We start from the raw sequence: 16,217 nt of genomic DNA, 5'->3' as shown, positions 1-16,217 counted from the left end.
AAGGAGTCTGACGGGAGAAACACTCACCTGGTATACCAGACAGGACCCGCGACATTGGGGAACTTGGCAAGAAATGGTGGAGGACTTCATGAACCATTTTTGATTCAATACAGAGATCACTCCTGATTGGTTCGCGCTAGTGAACCTACAGAAAAGACCTTCTGAGTCATTTCAAGAATATGCACGATGGTGGAGGACAGAGGCTGCTAGGGCGCAACCGCTGCTGGACGGTAGTGAACTAACCAAGTACTTCATCCAAGCCCAAGAGGGAATATACTTTGAAAAGATGATGGGTCAAACGTTTCCCGAGCTGGTTAAGATGGGAGATTTCTTAGAAGAGGACATACAATCTGGTAAGGTGTAATCTATAGCAGCACTACAAGCGGCCAGCAAGGCCAACCAATCAGGATCGATCGGTAGCGGAAAGAAAAAGAAAGAAGAGGTCTCAGTAGTCGTCCCCTACTATCAAACTAACCCATCTCATGGAAGCACCTCTTATTCTCCAAACAACCACGCACCACCACCCACTTACACTCAAGTGTATAATACTTAGCCATACTACCACCCTCAACCACAATACAACCCTCCTCGAGCCAACAACAACCAAACCCCACAACGACCATATGCTCCTGTACAAACCACTACTCACCAAAACTGACATGTGTATGCACCACGCCCTCATCGCAACTTTGAAGAAAGGGGTCACAGAACCTATATCCTGATTGCCGAGACCTTAGCCCAATTATTTGAAAGGTTGATAAGAGAAGGATTGATACACCCAATCAAGGGAAGGGTTCCTGGACACCTCTCCAAATATTTTGATGCCACCAAGAGGTACGTGTATCATTCCAATGTACCAGGGCACAATACTGAAGATTATTTCAAGTTGAAAACTGAAATTGAAACCCTGATCAAGAGTGGAGACCAGTGCACTCCAGCACCCCCCAATATGAATCGCAACCCTCTGCAAAATCATCGAAATCAGAGAGCTAACATGATCACGCTAGACGAAGAATATGATCTGAGGGGAACTATCGTCACTATAGGGAATGCAGAAACCGCAAGGATCCCTCCTCAAAAGGCTCCAATCATTACAGTACCACTAAGGCCTGCAGTGACAGTTCAGACCTATCCACAGCAAGCTGCCGATGCTACTCGATACCAAAAGGATCGGGAGTACAAAACCATCCCATGGACCTACTAACAAAAGGGAAAGGCCAAAATGAAAGACTCTACCACAGCCCATGGTATGACTAGTTATGGGAGATGCTACGCCCCTGAAGAGGTCAATCGAGGAATTCAGGTAGAGAACAAATTCGAAGGAGGAACATAATAGACCGATAAGCCATGAAGTTTTGGAAAAGGATGTCGAGTAAAGAGTATTATATGGAAGAACAATTAAAGAAAACTCTAGCACAGATATCTATCATGGATCTATTGATGAGCTCCGATTGCCATAAGGATTTTTTGTTGAAAGTAATAAGTGAGGTAATTGTACCAAGTAACACCACTAGCAAAGCGTTGGCCGTGACAATTGGGAAAATGGTAGAAGTAAACATGATCACTTTCAGAAGAGACAAAATTCATGTCGAAGAAGCAAGTCACAACAAGGATCTTCACATCATTGTCAAATACAGAGACAAAGTGGTATCCTGAGTGCTGGTCGATAGAGGATCCAGAGTCGACATTTGTGCGCTCTCTACCCTACGAGAGTTAGAAATTCATTTGAGGGAGGTTAAGGAAAGACATGTAAGGGTGAGGGCCTTTGATGGTTCACAAAAGGACTTTATTGGGGAAATTTATCTAGCTTTGCAAATCGGGCCGGTCGACGTTCCAGTATTATTCCAAGTGATGGACATCTCCTCTTCCTAGCCTTGGATACATATGGCAGGGGTCGTGTCATCTATCTTGCACCAATGCATAAAATGCGAGTGGGGATGCAAAGAGATCGTGGTTCGCGACGAGTGGGAACACTCCGCCTATCTGGAGTATGATGTCAAGTTCATTGAGGGGATAGAAGGAGTTGCCTTCCAGGCTATAGAAATCATGCAGACTACTAAGAGGGAGAAGACGAAACAAAATTTGGGAATGTAATCGCATTCACCTAGAATGAAAGAAACCAGAATCCGCATTCACCTAGAAGCCGAGTAGAAGGAAAAAATCATTGAGCTCCTCCGAAAATACGTCGACGTGTTCGCATGGACCTATGATGACATGTCAGGATTAAGAACCGACACTATCTCATATCAACTTCCCATTGACCCTACCAAATCGTCGGTCAAGCAGAAGCCCAGGAAGTTCAAACCTGATTTAAGTCTGAGGATAATAGAATAGGTGACCAAACAAATAGAAACAAATGTGGTAAGGGTCACCAACTATCCAAGCTGGTTGGAAAACATCATCCCAGTGCCCAAGAAGGACGGGAAGATCAGAATATGTGTGGATTACCAAGATCTCAATAAAGCTAATCCAAAGGATGATTTCCCCTTGCCAAATATCCACATTCTCATCTACAATTATGCGAAGCATGAACTACAATCATTTGTGGATTGTTTTTCTGGACACCATAAAATCCTAATGCATGAAGAAAATGCAGAGAAGACAACTTTCACCACACCTTGGGGAGTCTACTGTTATAGGGTTATGCCATTCGGTCTCAAGAACGTCGGCGCCACTTACATGAGGGCCATGGCGACCCTCATTCACGACATGATTCATAAGGAGATCGAAGTGTATGTGGATGATGTCATCATAAAATCTCAAAAGAGTTTAGAGCACTTGGATGACTTGAGGAAATTTTTTGAATGCCTGCGAAGGCACAATTTGAAGTTGACCCCGACAAAGTGCGCATTCGGAGTCCCTGCAGGAAAGCTATTGGGTTTTATTGTAAGCAGGAAAGGGATAGAACTGGACCAATCAAAAATCAAGTGCATCCAGGAATTACCACCACCAAAGAGAAAGAAAGATATCATGAGGTTCCTCGGAAGATTGAATTACATTAGTCATTTCATAGCCTAGTCCACGCTAATTTGTGAACCCATTTCTAAGCTGCTAATGAAGGATGCTGCCACAAAATGGACAGAGGAGTGCCAAAAAACCTTCGACAAGATCAAAGAGTATTTTTCAAACCCGCCAGTGCTGGTTCCCCCTGAACCAGGGAAACCATTATTTCTCTATTCGTCAGTCTTTGACAATGCCTTCGGTTGTGTGTTGGGCAACACGATGAAACTGGGAGAAAGGAGCATGTTATCTACTACTTAGCAAGAATTTCACACAATGCAAGGCCAAGTATACCCTGATAAAATGCACTTGTTGTGCTCTGATTTGGATTGTTCAAAATCTAAGGCATTATATGTTGGCATACACCACGCATCTGATATCTCGGCTCGATCCACTCAAGTACATTTTTCAGAAGCCAATGCCTGCCGGAAAGCTAGTTAAATGGCAAATTCTTCTCAGCGAATTTGACATTATGAACATAACTTAGAAAGCTATCAAAGGACAAGCTTTACCTGACCACCTCATCGAGAATCCAGTAGATGGGGACTACGAACCACTTACCACGTATTTCCCCGATGAAATAGTACTATTTGCCGGGGAGGATATTGCAGAATTATACCCTGGATGGAGGATGTTTTTTGATGGAGCAACAAACTTCAAAAGAGTTGAGATTGCGGAAATCCTGATTTTAGAATCTGGACAACACTATCCAGCATCGGCAAAGATAAGATTCCCTTGTACCAATAATATGGCTGAGCTCGAGGCATGTATCCTTGGAATCAGAATGGCAGCCGACATGAACATAAAAGAACTTTTGGTCATAGGAAATTCCGATTTGCTGATCCACCAAGTCCAACGAGAATGGTCAACTAAGAATGTCAAGATATTGTCGTACCTGCACTGCATGAAGGAGTTGTGAAAGAAGTTCACAAAGATTGAGTTCAAGCACGTCCCCAAAATTCAGAACGAGTTCGCTGAAGCCCTTGCAACCTTATCATCCATGATTCACCATCCAGACAAGAATTACATCGACCCTATCGAGATAGAAATCAAGGATCAACATGCCTACTGCTTCCATGTGAATGAAGAACCAGGTGGTAAACTTTGGTATCACGACATCAAGAAGTTCTTTGCGACCCAGGATTACAAAGAAAATGCTACTAATGGTCAAAAGAGAGCCCTCGGGAGGTTGGCAAACCACGTTTTCCTCAATAGGGAAGTCTTGTACAGAAGGAACCCAAACTTAGGTTTGCTGAGATATGTGGACGTTGCCAAAGCATCCAGATTGTTAGAGGAAATACATGCAGGGACGTTCAGACCCCACATGAACGGGTTCACATTAGCCAAGAAGATTCTAAGAGCTGGATACTTTTGGATGAGTATGGAAAGCGACAGTATTCGCTACGTGCAGAAGTGTCACTAGTGCCATATTTACGGAGATTTCATCCGGGTTCCACCAAATGAGTTAAATGTAATGGGTTCACCATAGCCTTTTGCCGCCTAGTGCATGGATGTGATAGGACCTATAGAGCATGCAGCGTCAAATGGACATCGTTTTATCTTGGTAGCCATCGATTATTTCACCAAATTGGTCGAAGCATCTACTAACAAGGTCATCACAAAGAAGGTAGTGGCAGATTTTGTCCGGAACAACATCGTTTGCATATTTGGGATAGAGGAATCTATCATCACTGACAATGCTGTTAGAGACCTCATGAGGGAAATCTGTGAGAAGTTTAGAATCGTCCAGCGCAATTTCACTACCTACAAACCACAAATAAATGGAGCAGTCGAGGCAGCTAATAAGAATATCAAGAGGATTCTGCAAAAGATAGTGGACAATCACAGACAATGGCATGAGAAGTTACCTTTCACTTTATTAAGTTACCGCACTACCATAAGAACATCTACTAGGACAACATCGTACATGTTGGTATACGGCACTGAAGCAGTGATACCCGCAAAAGTCGAAATATCGTCCTTAAGAGTCATTCAAGAAGCGAAATTGGACGATGCAGAGTGGATACGGTTCAGGCAAGAATAGTTCATGCTCATTGACTAGAAAAGAATGGATGCAGCATGTCATGGCCAACTATACCAAAACAAGATGGCTAGTGAATTTAACAAAAGAGTGAACCTTGCCAATTCACTCCGGGGTAGTTGGTTCTGAAGAAAATCTTTCCCCATCAAGAAGAAGCTAAAGGGAAGTTTGCACCAAACTGGCAAGGTCATTACATGGTCCATTGAGAACTGTCAGGTGGAGCTCAAATCTTAACGAAAATGGATGGAAGAGTCAGCACGAAGCCTATCAACTCGGAAGCAATCAAGAGATATTATGCTTGAAGATAGATAGAGTTAGGATTTTTTATGGAACAGAACTACGTTCAACCTAATTTCCCACAGAGGGATACATAGGCAACCCAAGTAGGGTTCGGTTTCTCTCCCCCTTTATTTTGTAATAGAAAAACCAAATATCATTTTTGTATGTTGTTCAGGAACTACACCGGCTTGATTTCCTCAGAAAGGAATACGTAGGCAATCCTTATCGGATTCAGTAGTCTTTTGTAATTGAACTACGTTCTAGCCTAATTCCACTTGGATATGTAGGTTGTCTGAGTCAGACTCAGCCAATTTTCATTTCTTAATCTCATCATTTTGCATCTGTTATAATTGAACTACATTCCGACCTGATTCCGTTTTGGATACATAGGCTGCCTAAGTCAGGCTCGGTAGTTTCATCACATTTCATCATTATACCACGAACTACGTTCAGGCCTGATTCCGTTTTGGATACGTAGATAACCTGAAAGGGTTCGGACATAACCTTAGGAAACCTCTATAATGCATTAGCCTTAATTAGGATGCAGTCGCAACAGCAAGTAGCCGCGTTGTCACAAGCGTCACGGAATATCGACAACAACGGAACGAAGTTCTCAAAAGGATATATTCGCGTGCGGAAAACCCTTCGTAACATGTCATAATCCTAAATGACAGCATTTGCCTTAAAAGAAACAAGCATTTTCAAAATATTTTCTAAAATATATATATAAAGTAATATGTTCCATCTACCGAACTTCGTGGCGCAATCATGTCAAAGGCTGAGGAAAGATCAATATCACGGTCGATGCAAGCCAACTTTCCCCCCTCCTACTAAGAAGTTTACTATGAGTGTAGGGTCAACAGGGAGTAAAGAATCGTTGGGACCACACTGGGGAAAATGACGGACCTGCCACTTACCTAAGATTATCTCTCCCCCTTTTACTTAGAATTTTCAAGAACATCTAAAGCTAACTCATGAATTCTCTATAGGTGCCTCGGAATCAGACAACTGATACAGAAATTTGTCAATAGCAAATTGCCTACTCAATCAATCGGTGCACCCTATACAAATCATGCGTCGGCTTCGCCAATCAAAGTTCTATAAATAGAAAATCATCGGCTCAACCAATCGGAGCACCATGTACAAATCGTACGTCATCTTCACCAATCAAAGTCCTATATATAGCAAATTGTAAGCCAATCAATCTGAGTGCCTTGTATGAATCGAACGTCGGCTTCGCCAACTGGAGCCTTATATATAGCAAACTGCAAACTTCGACAACAAAAAGCAATCCGCAACACCGCTCCATAAATCACGGAGGACGGAATAGACAATCGCAAACCTCGTCACCAATGTTCTGCCAATTAATGGCCGCGGCCTAGCTTCGCAGTCTAGAGTATCTATTGGGCATGCTTATATTTCATTTCGCTATTACTTTGAATGTTTTAACATTTTGTTCGTGCAACTTTAGGCATGATTACGATTTTAATCAATCACCTTCGAGCGGAGAATACTTTACATTTCAGTGCAAAGCTCTCCCAACAAGCGGAGATGCAGTTTACAAATCAAGCTCTCCCAACGTGCGGAGTCACTTCTCAGTGCAAACCTCTCCCAACAAGCGGAGAAGAACTTTAACAATCAAGCTCTCCCAACAAGCGGAGATAATTTTTAAATGATCTGACAGTTGCGGAATGATACACTACCCGACTAACAAATCGAGTCAGGATCAAGTATCACATCATCCCAATACCAAATAACGTCTCACCGGCTGCCAGGCATCATTATTCTTGCATCATTTACATCACATCTTAATATATTTTGCATTATAATATATTGGTATGCGTGTATTTTATTTTGTTTTGCAGGAACAAACACTGCAGTGTGGAACTTTTTCTTAGCAACAGACCAAACTACAATGCTATAGGGACAGCCAACCCAATAATGGGCCAAGATCCCAGCTCAAGACGATCAACGAGCTCTAAATTTTGAATCATTCAAATCAGGCCGCAAAATTCAAGCTATCATGAGTGACCAATCTTTCGTCTCGTTGTATCGTCGCAACATGATACTAGGGCAAATTCCTGCAAGTACCGTTTCACCAAGATCCCTACTCCATAACTACATGAGGCATGATCCTCGTTAAGCCCGAGGTATGTAAGCAATTTAAAGCCATAATTCGGCCCAATATCCCCAAATCTTTCCTAGATTCTTCCTCAACTAAATTCTGCAACTCATAATCCTCATGCCATTCTTGCAATGTGTGCCTAAAGTCGGGACAAAATTGGCTTTGGTTCAATTTCTTTTGCCTGAAAACTCTTTCATCGTCTCCGGTCAAAGAGGGACAGTTGTTGACGACCAATTTTGAATCTCCCTTTTTAATTGAATTTATTTATACTTAATAATTTACGATAAATGTTCTGAAAGTATTTTCTAGTAATGAATAACTATTTTTCACAAATTAACCAAGCATTAGTTTTAAAATTAATCACATATTATTGACATTTTGTATTTACAAATATATTTGCTATTTTTGGAATATTAAAATAATTTCTATACATAGGTTCTATAATTAATTTAGTAAATTACTCTTTAATTTCTGATTAATTAGATTACTATATGAAAATTCGAAATTAGTACAATTTAGAAACAAAGTATTTTTACAAATAATTAATAACAATAATTAGTAGTATTTAACAATTATAATTTCTACTACGTTTTATTGAAAATAATTAAGTTATTTAAATTAATCTCATAAGAGTAAGAGACAAAGATGCTACAATTGTAATTCCTCAATTAAACACAAAATGGTCATTTCTTAAATTATTTTAGCCCAAATATATAGCCCAATCTGGAAATACTCAGCCCAAATCAACCCCTCTCTTTCCACCATGGCAATCCATGCCATCATGTTTGAAACAATTATAGCATGCCACATCATCGCTCTCAAGCACTCACACAAGAAACACACTATATCCGGATCGTTGATACAAATGATCAATGATTCACAATTAAACTAATTTTCCATCAGTGATTTATCTTTGTCGTTGGATTAAAAGAGATCCAACGGTCGCCTTTTTTTCCAATAAATGCTTAATCTCCAAAATATTGAAGCCGTTAATCACAATTGATCCAACGGCTCCCGTTCCATCTCCCGTTTTTAACCTGGAGACAACCCCAACCCTAATCATTCTCGCCCAAGACCAGCCACCCCCTTTCCCAAAACTCTCTCTTTTCAATCATCCCTTCGAGCCCCATCAGTCATGGAACCTTGCACAAATCAATGCAAGGTCACAAAACCCTGAATCAAATCGTCCTTCCCTACTTCTCCTTCCCCAAATCCTGCTGATCTTTCCCTTTTGTGCTTGGAATATGAAACATCAGAGCATGACCAATAAAATTAAAGCACCATTTTTATTTTGTTTCTCAAATCCAACTGGCAGAATCGAATTGCTTCGTCCCTAGGCTGTGAAGTTTGAGGCTTTATTTCATTTTTCTCACCGATTGGATTTTAAAATCCTAACCTAAAACCCTAGACTAATTGATGCAAGGTCAAATCCTTAGAATTTTTTGTGCTCTGTCAAAATTGGTGGCATGCATGGCCTTCTCACAACATTCATTATCATTATTCTTGGTCCAGAGGTCAATCGCAGAGACCTCTGGACATTGGGCCTTTACCCAACGAATTTCGCTCTCAACGGTTCTCTCTCAGGTAAACCTTCATCATTTCTTCCTCTGTTTCTTTAGATTTTCCACAATCTTGCTTACATCATCAGCTCCTCTTCATCTTCCACTATCATTTTGAATCTTGTTGAACCCTAGAGGTATTGAATGCAACTATAAAAGAGGTCTTCAATGCTCTCACCTAACACACACATACAGATACGAACACACTAAGAACACAAAGACACTATAAGAAATTTAGGGTTTCTAGTCTTAGCTTCCTTACTATTTTGCCTCTCTTTTGTTGAGTTCTATTGCTGGTTTAAACTTGAGAGTTATGGGATTTTGAGCAATAAAAAGAGTCTGTTTGGTTTGCTGCTCTCGAAAAGGTCAGCACCTATCTCTCACTTTTCTCTTTTGTTGCGTCTCTTTCAATGACATGAGTATACTGAGATAAGTGCTATAGATTATAATTATGTGTTTGACATGTTTAATGTTTATGCTTTGTTAGTTTGATGACCTTTTGTGTTCAGCTAGTTCTGTTATGAATCTTTAAGTGATAATCGATTAAGTCATTAATAATTGTTGATTTTTGTTCTTAGTTTTTTTCAACAGTCTCTATGCCTAAGTTCTTATGTGTTTATGTTCAAAATGAACTTCATAATCCTCATTGACTTGCAGTAAGATCATCTCTGTCTTGTCGCACCTTTGTAATTTCTTGTTATCTTTGTAGTTGAGTTTAATACCTGATAATATAACTAAGATGACCTATATCCCCTTACCTTTTAAACCTTGAGCCTGAACTTACAATGTTTAAATACTTTCCTTTATGCCTTGTGTTTGTTAAACTGTTCCTGAGTTATCACTATAGTCTTTACTTTGTTTAGTTAGTATCCTTGTTAAACCAAATCATGTTCATGTTCATTAATGATATTGTTGTGATCTTCACTTCTGCATAGTATTCCCTGTATCCTATTTGTTTTATGATCGAGTACATTATTTGGTAATCTTAACTAATATACACCTGGAAGTTCAATAAGCCCATATCACTTAACTAAGGTGAAAGAATCTAAGTGATTAGATACTTTCCTACTCTACATCAATATCTACTAACTCTGAGGTTGATCTCTAAGCTATCACTATGACCTTCTCATGATCATACTCGACTGTTGTATACATTTGTAGGAAACTATCTTATTTGCATCAAACTATCTTCTTCTCATGATTCCTTATTGTATATATATTCTGTTAAGGTTAAGCTATCTTCCTCTTCATGGTTTTAGTCATGAGCTTGTGTGGATAAAGTTAACTGGTAATTACTACATAACTAAGTTTGTTTGTCCCATGATCAGTTGAGACCTTCATACATGTATAATTCAAAACTTGTGCAGTACATCCCTGTCCTTAATCTCTTTGAGCCACTATTAATTATGTAAAGCCTGCTTGCATCTATCATTAACTCATCTTCCATGAAGATAGGACTTAGACACTATGTCATAATCAAGTGACACTTTAGAAATTGAAGCATGATCACTTCATACCTACATACTGAACTAGACTTATGTTTGAGTTTGAACTTGTTTTGATACAATATTTCCATCTCCTTTCTTTACTAATATGTTGGTTTGGTTCTATTATGTGCAAAGTTCCCCTTCTTGTAAGAGGTCACTACCTCACTTACCCTGCCTATGTGTAGTTGATTAAATATTGCAAGTATCTCTTTTTGATTCTACAATACCATGTTTTTGTTTTAAATCATGCCAGTTCTTCTCTTTATTATTAATATAAAACTGAACTTGACTCTCAAAACTTATGAAGTCCATTTGTTGATATTATCTGGACATGATGACTTGCTAATACTGTTAGAAGAATCACCCTGTTGAGACCTTAGAAATTTCATGTTTGAACCTATGAATTTATAGACATGATGAGAGTTTAATCTCATTCTGAATGACCTTGATAACCTTTTTGTAATAATGGCTGACCATGATTGTTGGTTTGAATCTGCATTGATGATCTTTAAGGTGTTAAGTAGTGTTATTAATAACTGCTTGAATATGTTGTTCTTTAATGATGTAGCAGTATGACATGAGACTTCTATTTCTCACCAATATGTGTTCTAAATTCAGCCTCCTTTAGGCTTTCTTGATATGTGTTCCTTATTTAGTATCAAAAGTAATATATGTTCTCTTGTATTATTAAGGGAAAGTATATATATTTTTGTGGTAACTAATCTTAGTATTTAGTTTACATTGGAAGGGCCTCATTGGCACTTAAATCTGTAGAGAAAATATGTTGTTAGTATTTAAGGGTATTTGGGAATAAAGTTTAACTCTAGGTTGGGTTGCCCTCCCCGGCACAAGCATTGCCCTGGGCCTTGAGTTCCTTGGGAACTTTGAAGTGTCAGGAGATCCAAAGGGAGCAACGATCTAGAGTAGGGTTCCCTCCTTAGCCCTTATTTATTGACACATTCAGTTCTTTAAGGGTTTAATGCTTAATGACAACTAAAGGTTTCAAATGTGAATTATTCTCTAAGTAAAACCACCACATTGATATATGAGTCTTCCGCAATATTAATCCCATTTCTGTTTCAATTATCTGTTCATCAGAGTATGATATGTTGTTAGAATATGCTAAATATATTGACTATGTATCTAATGACTTTCTTATATTTTTGACATGTACATCTGTTTGGGCCTGTGAGTTCCTGAGGAACTCAAGCCCAATTCCAGCCTTATTGCATTCCGTTGGGGAGTCAAAGCTTACCATATTCGCATCTTCTTTACCGCTGGGCCTGTTTTCCTTGAGGCCCAATCACAGAGTCCAGTCCTCTTTCCCTCAACTCTTTTATCATTATTTACTATCTCGTTAGTACAGTTTACTGTTTCTGTTAGTTTTAAATTAATGTTAGTTGTACTTGTTATGCCTTTATTGTTGTTTTATCTCTCATGTATATAACACGTATATTAGATCACGTGCTTTTTCTCTTATGCTTTAGTGTAAACTTAGGCAAGCCTTAAATAACAAAGGATTTAACGATTTTAAAATCCAGAACTTAGCAAAACAACAGCTCTATTTCAAAGAAGGAAAAACAGATCTCAGCTTCATTCTTCAAAAAGGGAAAAACTCATAATTTCAAGGTCGTAAGGGATTTTCAACAAATATTCTTTTCTTTAAGGACCTTCAAACCAAGGTATATCTTAGGTTCACTTTCACAAACACCTCTTAGAATTACATCCATCTTTTAAACCAAGTGTTTTATGATTCAAACTCTTTTCTTCACATGCTTTACAAATATGGATCACTTATATACCGATTTCAAAACTCTTTCAATATATCTTTTGAACTTTTTCATAAACTCGTATCCCTTTAGAGTCTTACATTCCTTTTATCAATATCATACTCTCCCTTAGATATATAGTAAGTTGTATTCTTTAATAGTAATTAAGCATAGTACAAATGATTGATCCCAACTTAGTCTAAGTCTATGGAGCTACCTCAGGTACATTTTAACGGGTACATAACACATTCCCCTTAGAAGAACAAGAACTTTTACACATAATATCACCGGTTAGCAGACTAATAAAGAATTTGACTTTGTAATTTGATAGGTACCTTAGTATACCCTTAAATATTAGGTGGCGACTCTTTTTCATCAACAACAGAGAAACCACAAGTTGAATCTTATCTTGACTAGTGCAAAATAGATTGCAAAAATTTTAATTTTGTGTTTAGATATATCTAATTTGATATATTTCACTTGATTTAATCGGAATAAATTATAACATTTTGTTGTATATTGTAAGTTGATTCTATAGTGATCACAATTAATAGTCAACTATTATATATGAATCCTTTGGTGGAATAGATTATATTTGATTCAACAAGATAACAACGCCAACTACTTGAAATACTTAAAATCAATTTATGCAATAAAAATCAGCATTAATCTTTTTGGAGTACGGGGGTCAACTAATTAATTTTCAGTAAAAATTCGAACATATATTCTTTAAGAGTTTTTAAAAAATTATATATCTAAAAACTACATAAAAAGTAATATAAGTCACAATATTTAACAATTTAAAATATTTAAAAATTATTTACAGAAATATAATAAAAAATCTTGTTTGATTCCACAAATAGTAATATGTTTATTCTTTTTGAAACGTAAAATGGCCTAAGGGCCACCTAAATTTTCATTCGTTGTCATTCCGGTATATAAATTTAGAACTTTCTCAATTAAATACTCCTTCTTATACATTTGAACATTAATAAATCATTCTGACCGTTGACCATGCCTATGTGGAGGCACATAACTGACATGGCCAAATCGCATGCAAACTACACTTAAATGGCGCGTGAATGTGATATTTTGACAAAACAATATTTAAAAATATATAAATAATAAAGAGGTAAAAATAAAAATAAAATAAAATAAAACCCCAACACTTCATCCCACCTATCGGAAACATAAAATAGATTGGACAACATAAATGAAAAAGATGGAGACTTTGTGTGTTGAGGATCGTAACATGAAATGCATCTCACCGTAAAGTCCCCTCAACAGCTGCGTCCATGCGCCCAAATGACCATCAAAATATACCTGCACAATCAATGCAGAAGTGTAGCATGAGTACATAAATCAATGCATACCCAGAAAGTATCTAACCTAACCCCGGAGAAGTAGTGATGAGGGGGTCTATATCAACACTTACTAGTGGTCCAATAAATCATACATAATAAAAGTAAACAGATATGAGGCATGGCAGGTAAAAGAGTGGAAACAGATATAAGTACATAATGAAATCCTCAACTAAAGAATAAATATGAAGTCCTCAAATACCGGGTACTTCCTCAAATGGAATACAAAACACCAGCCCCGAATAAACGGTCACATCTCGAGTTAGGGAGAAAGTCATGGGTACTCTAACTTCATATCAAGTACTACACACGATGTTGTCGAGGCGAGTGACTCGTTTCCATAAAAGTATTGGCACAAGTTCCTGCCGTGACATTTGACCTGATCCCCGCTGAGGTCATTCAACCCGATCCCATAATTGTGTACACTGCCGAAGATCGACCTGCGCGAATCATAGATGCATCTCATAATACTGTCGAGGTCGTACGGCCTGATCCATAATGATACTGCTTAGGCATTCATCCCGATCCCATAGGAATAGTGAAACCTGACAGGTCACTGGCCCCACTCACGAATATATGTGTGCATCATTAGACTTAAGAAACTTTTTGAACAATTTCGTACAACACAGAGACAATCCGTAAGAAGGAACAATAATCTCTAATGCTAATCAAGTAGTCTGCCAAATATCTATTATAACAAGTCTGAAACTTTACGCAAGTCTAGTATGAGGCAACAATATAATTTAAAGCATTTAAGCATGCAAGAATTACTCAAATATTACAATTAAGGCAATGCATGAGTCTAAGTCTACCTGAATCTAATCATGAATTCTAGTATACGCATGGACCCTCGTCACCTCATACATGCATATCCCCCACAACATGTAGCGCATAGCAACTATAACACCTACGTGGTAGATTTTCCCTCACAAAGTTAGACAGGAGACTTACCTCGCTCCAAATTCCGATAATCGGCTCCAACGCCACTCTAACTCCTCAATCAAAGCCAAACGATCTAAAACCAATAAAACACCGTGAAAACTAATCAAGATACACTCCAATATTTGTAATTCAACAATTTATAATAATTTCCAACTCCGCTCGAAAAGTCAACAAAGTCAACCCCCAGGCTCACGTGCCTGAATTTCAAAAATATTCGAAGATAAATATTACCCATAGTACCACGAACGCAAATATATAATTTATTCCTAATTCCATGTCCAATTTCATGGTCAAAATCCAAGATTACCATTTCTAGGTTTTTCTTCAAAAATCCCATAATTTCCAAAATTTTCATGTTTAAATCCATAAATAAACCATTTATTTAACTTACTACAAGTGGGAATCACTTACCTCATGATAGATGAAGAACATGGGCACTCTAAAATCGCCTAAAAATTAGTTCCTATGAAACAATTGAGATAAAATGAGCCAAAACCCGATTTTGCAAACTTATACACTGCCCAAGCGACCCTTCATCGTGTTCGCGAAGCGCATCCAGCTTCTACCCCAAAATCCTCCTTCACGATTGAGAGAGAAGTATCGCGAACACGATGCATCACCAGGACGCTACATCGCTAACGCTACCACGCCATCGTGAATACGAAAGCCAAGCCTCCGGGGCCATCTTCACCTACATGAACCCCTTGTCGCGAACGTGATACACCTCTGACCCATACATTCGCGAACGCGATGAACCTATCACGAACGCGAAGAAAAATTTCATCTTCCATAAATCCTTTATGGCGAACGCGTGCCTCCTTCGTGTTCGCGAAGAACAACACCAGACACCAGCACTCGCAAATCATCCAAACTTGGTCTGAAACTACCCCAAAACACACCTGAGGCCCCCGGGACTCCGACTTCATCCAATCACACTGACAAGTCCCAATACCTTATCCAAACTTATACAAAGGTTCGAAACACTGTGAATGACATCAAAACCATGAATCAACAATCACAATCCTTCTTTTTAACCTTCAAACTTGGACGAACACATCTGAATCACACTTAAACATTCTGGAATGACACCAAATTTTACGTACATGACGCAAATCACAATACAAACCTATTCTAAAGCTCGGAATCCCAAGTGGACATCGATAAATCCAAAGTCCACTTCATATAAAACTTAGTAAATTCTAAAACCTTCAAAATTCCAACTTTTCACGCTAAGCGCCGAAACGCTCTCGGACCATCCGATACTCAACCCGAATATATACCCAAGTCCAAAATCGATTTACAAACCTATAGTAACCTTTAAATCCCGATTCCGAAGGTTTTTGCTCGAAATTCAAACCTTGGTCAACTCTTCCAACTTAAAGCTTCAGAATTGAGAATTATTCTTTCAAATCAACTTTGAACTTCTCAAAAATCGACAACCACAAGTACAAGTCATAATATACAGAGTGAAGATACTCATGGCCTTAAACCATCAAATGGTGTGATAGAACACCACGTGGACCTACTCATGCCACCAAAACCCATATGAGCACATTAGCTCAAGCCAAACTGAAGATCCTTTCTGCCACCTCATCCCACAAGCCTTAGAACCAAATTCCAACATCCAGAATTCCTTTAGATCCAATTTATCGCG

General features: G+C 38.5%; 2 protein-coding genes across 2 annotated transcripts; both read left to right on the top strand.

Moving 5' to 3' along the window:
- The first annotated feature begins 4,000 nt into the window (after positions 1–4,000).
- LOC138895697 (uncharacterized) lies at positions 4,001–4,423 on the top strand. The gene has a single exon (XM_070180417.1). The coding sequence runs from the start codon at positions 4,001–4,003 to the stop codon at positions 4,421–4,423; it is 423 nt and encodes a 140-aa protein (XP_070036518.1).
- An 84-nt stretch (positions 4,424–4,507) lies between these two features.
- Positions 4,508–5,044, top strand: LOC104105345 (uncharacterized). Its single transcript, XM_009613608.1, has one exon. It carries the CDS (start codon positions 4,508–4,510, stop codon positions 5,042–5,044), a length of 537 nt encoding a protein of 178 aa, XP_009611903.1.
- The last annotated feature ends 11,173 nt before the right edge of the window (positions 5,045–16,217 follow it).

Source organism: Nicotiana tomentosiformis, chromosome 7 (assembly GCF_000390325.3).
Source record: "Nicotiana tomentosiformis chromosome 7, ASM39032v3, whole genome shotgun sequence".
Lineage (NCBI taxonomy): Eukaryota > Viridiplantae > Streptophyta > Magnoliopsida > Solanales > Solanaceae > Nicotiana > Nicotiana tomentosiformis.
This window is presented reverse-complemented; position numbering and strand designations above follow the sequence as displayed.

Excerpts from the sequence above, each read along its gene's own strand:
- LOC138895697 (XM_070180417.1), top strand. The coding sequence starts at position 4,001 with ATGATTCACCATCCAGACAAGAATTACATCGACCCTATCGAGATAGAA.
- LOC104105345 (XM_009613608.1), top strand. The coding sequence starts at position 4,508 with ATGGATGTGATAGGACCTATAGAGCATGCAGCGTCAAATGGACATCGT.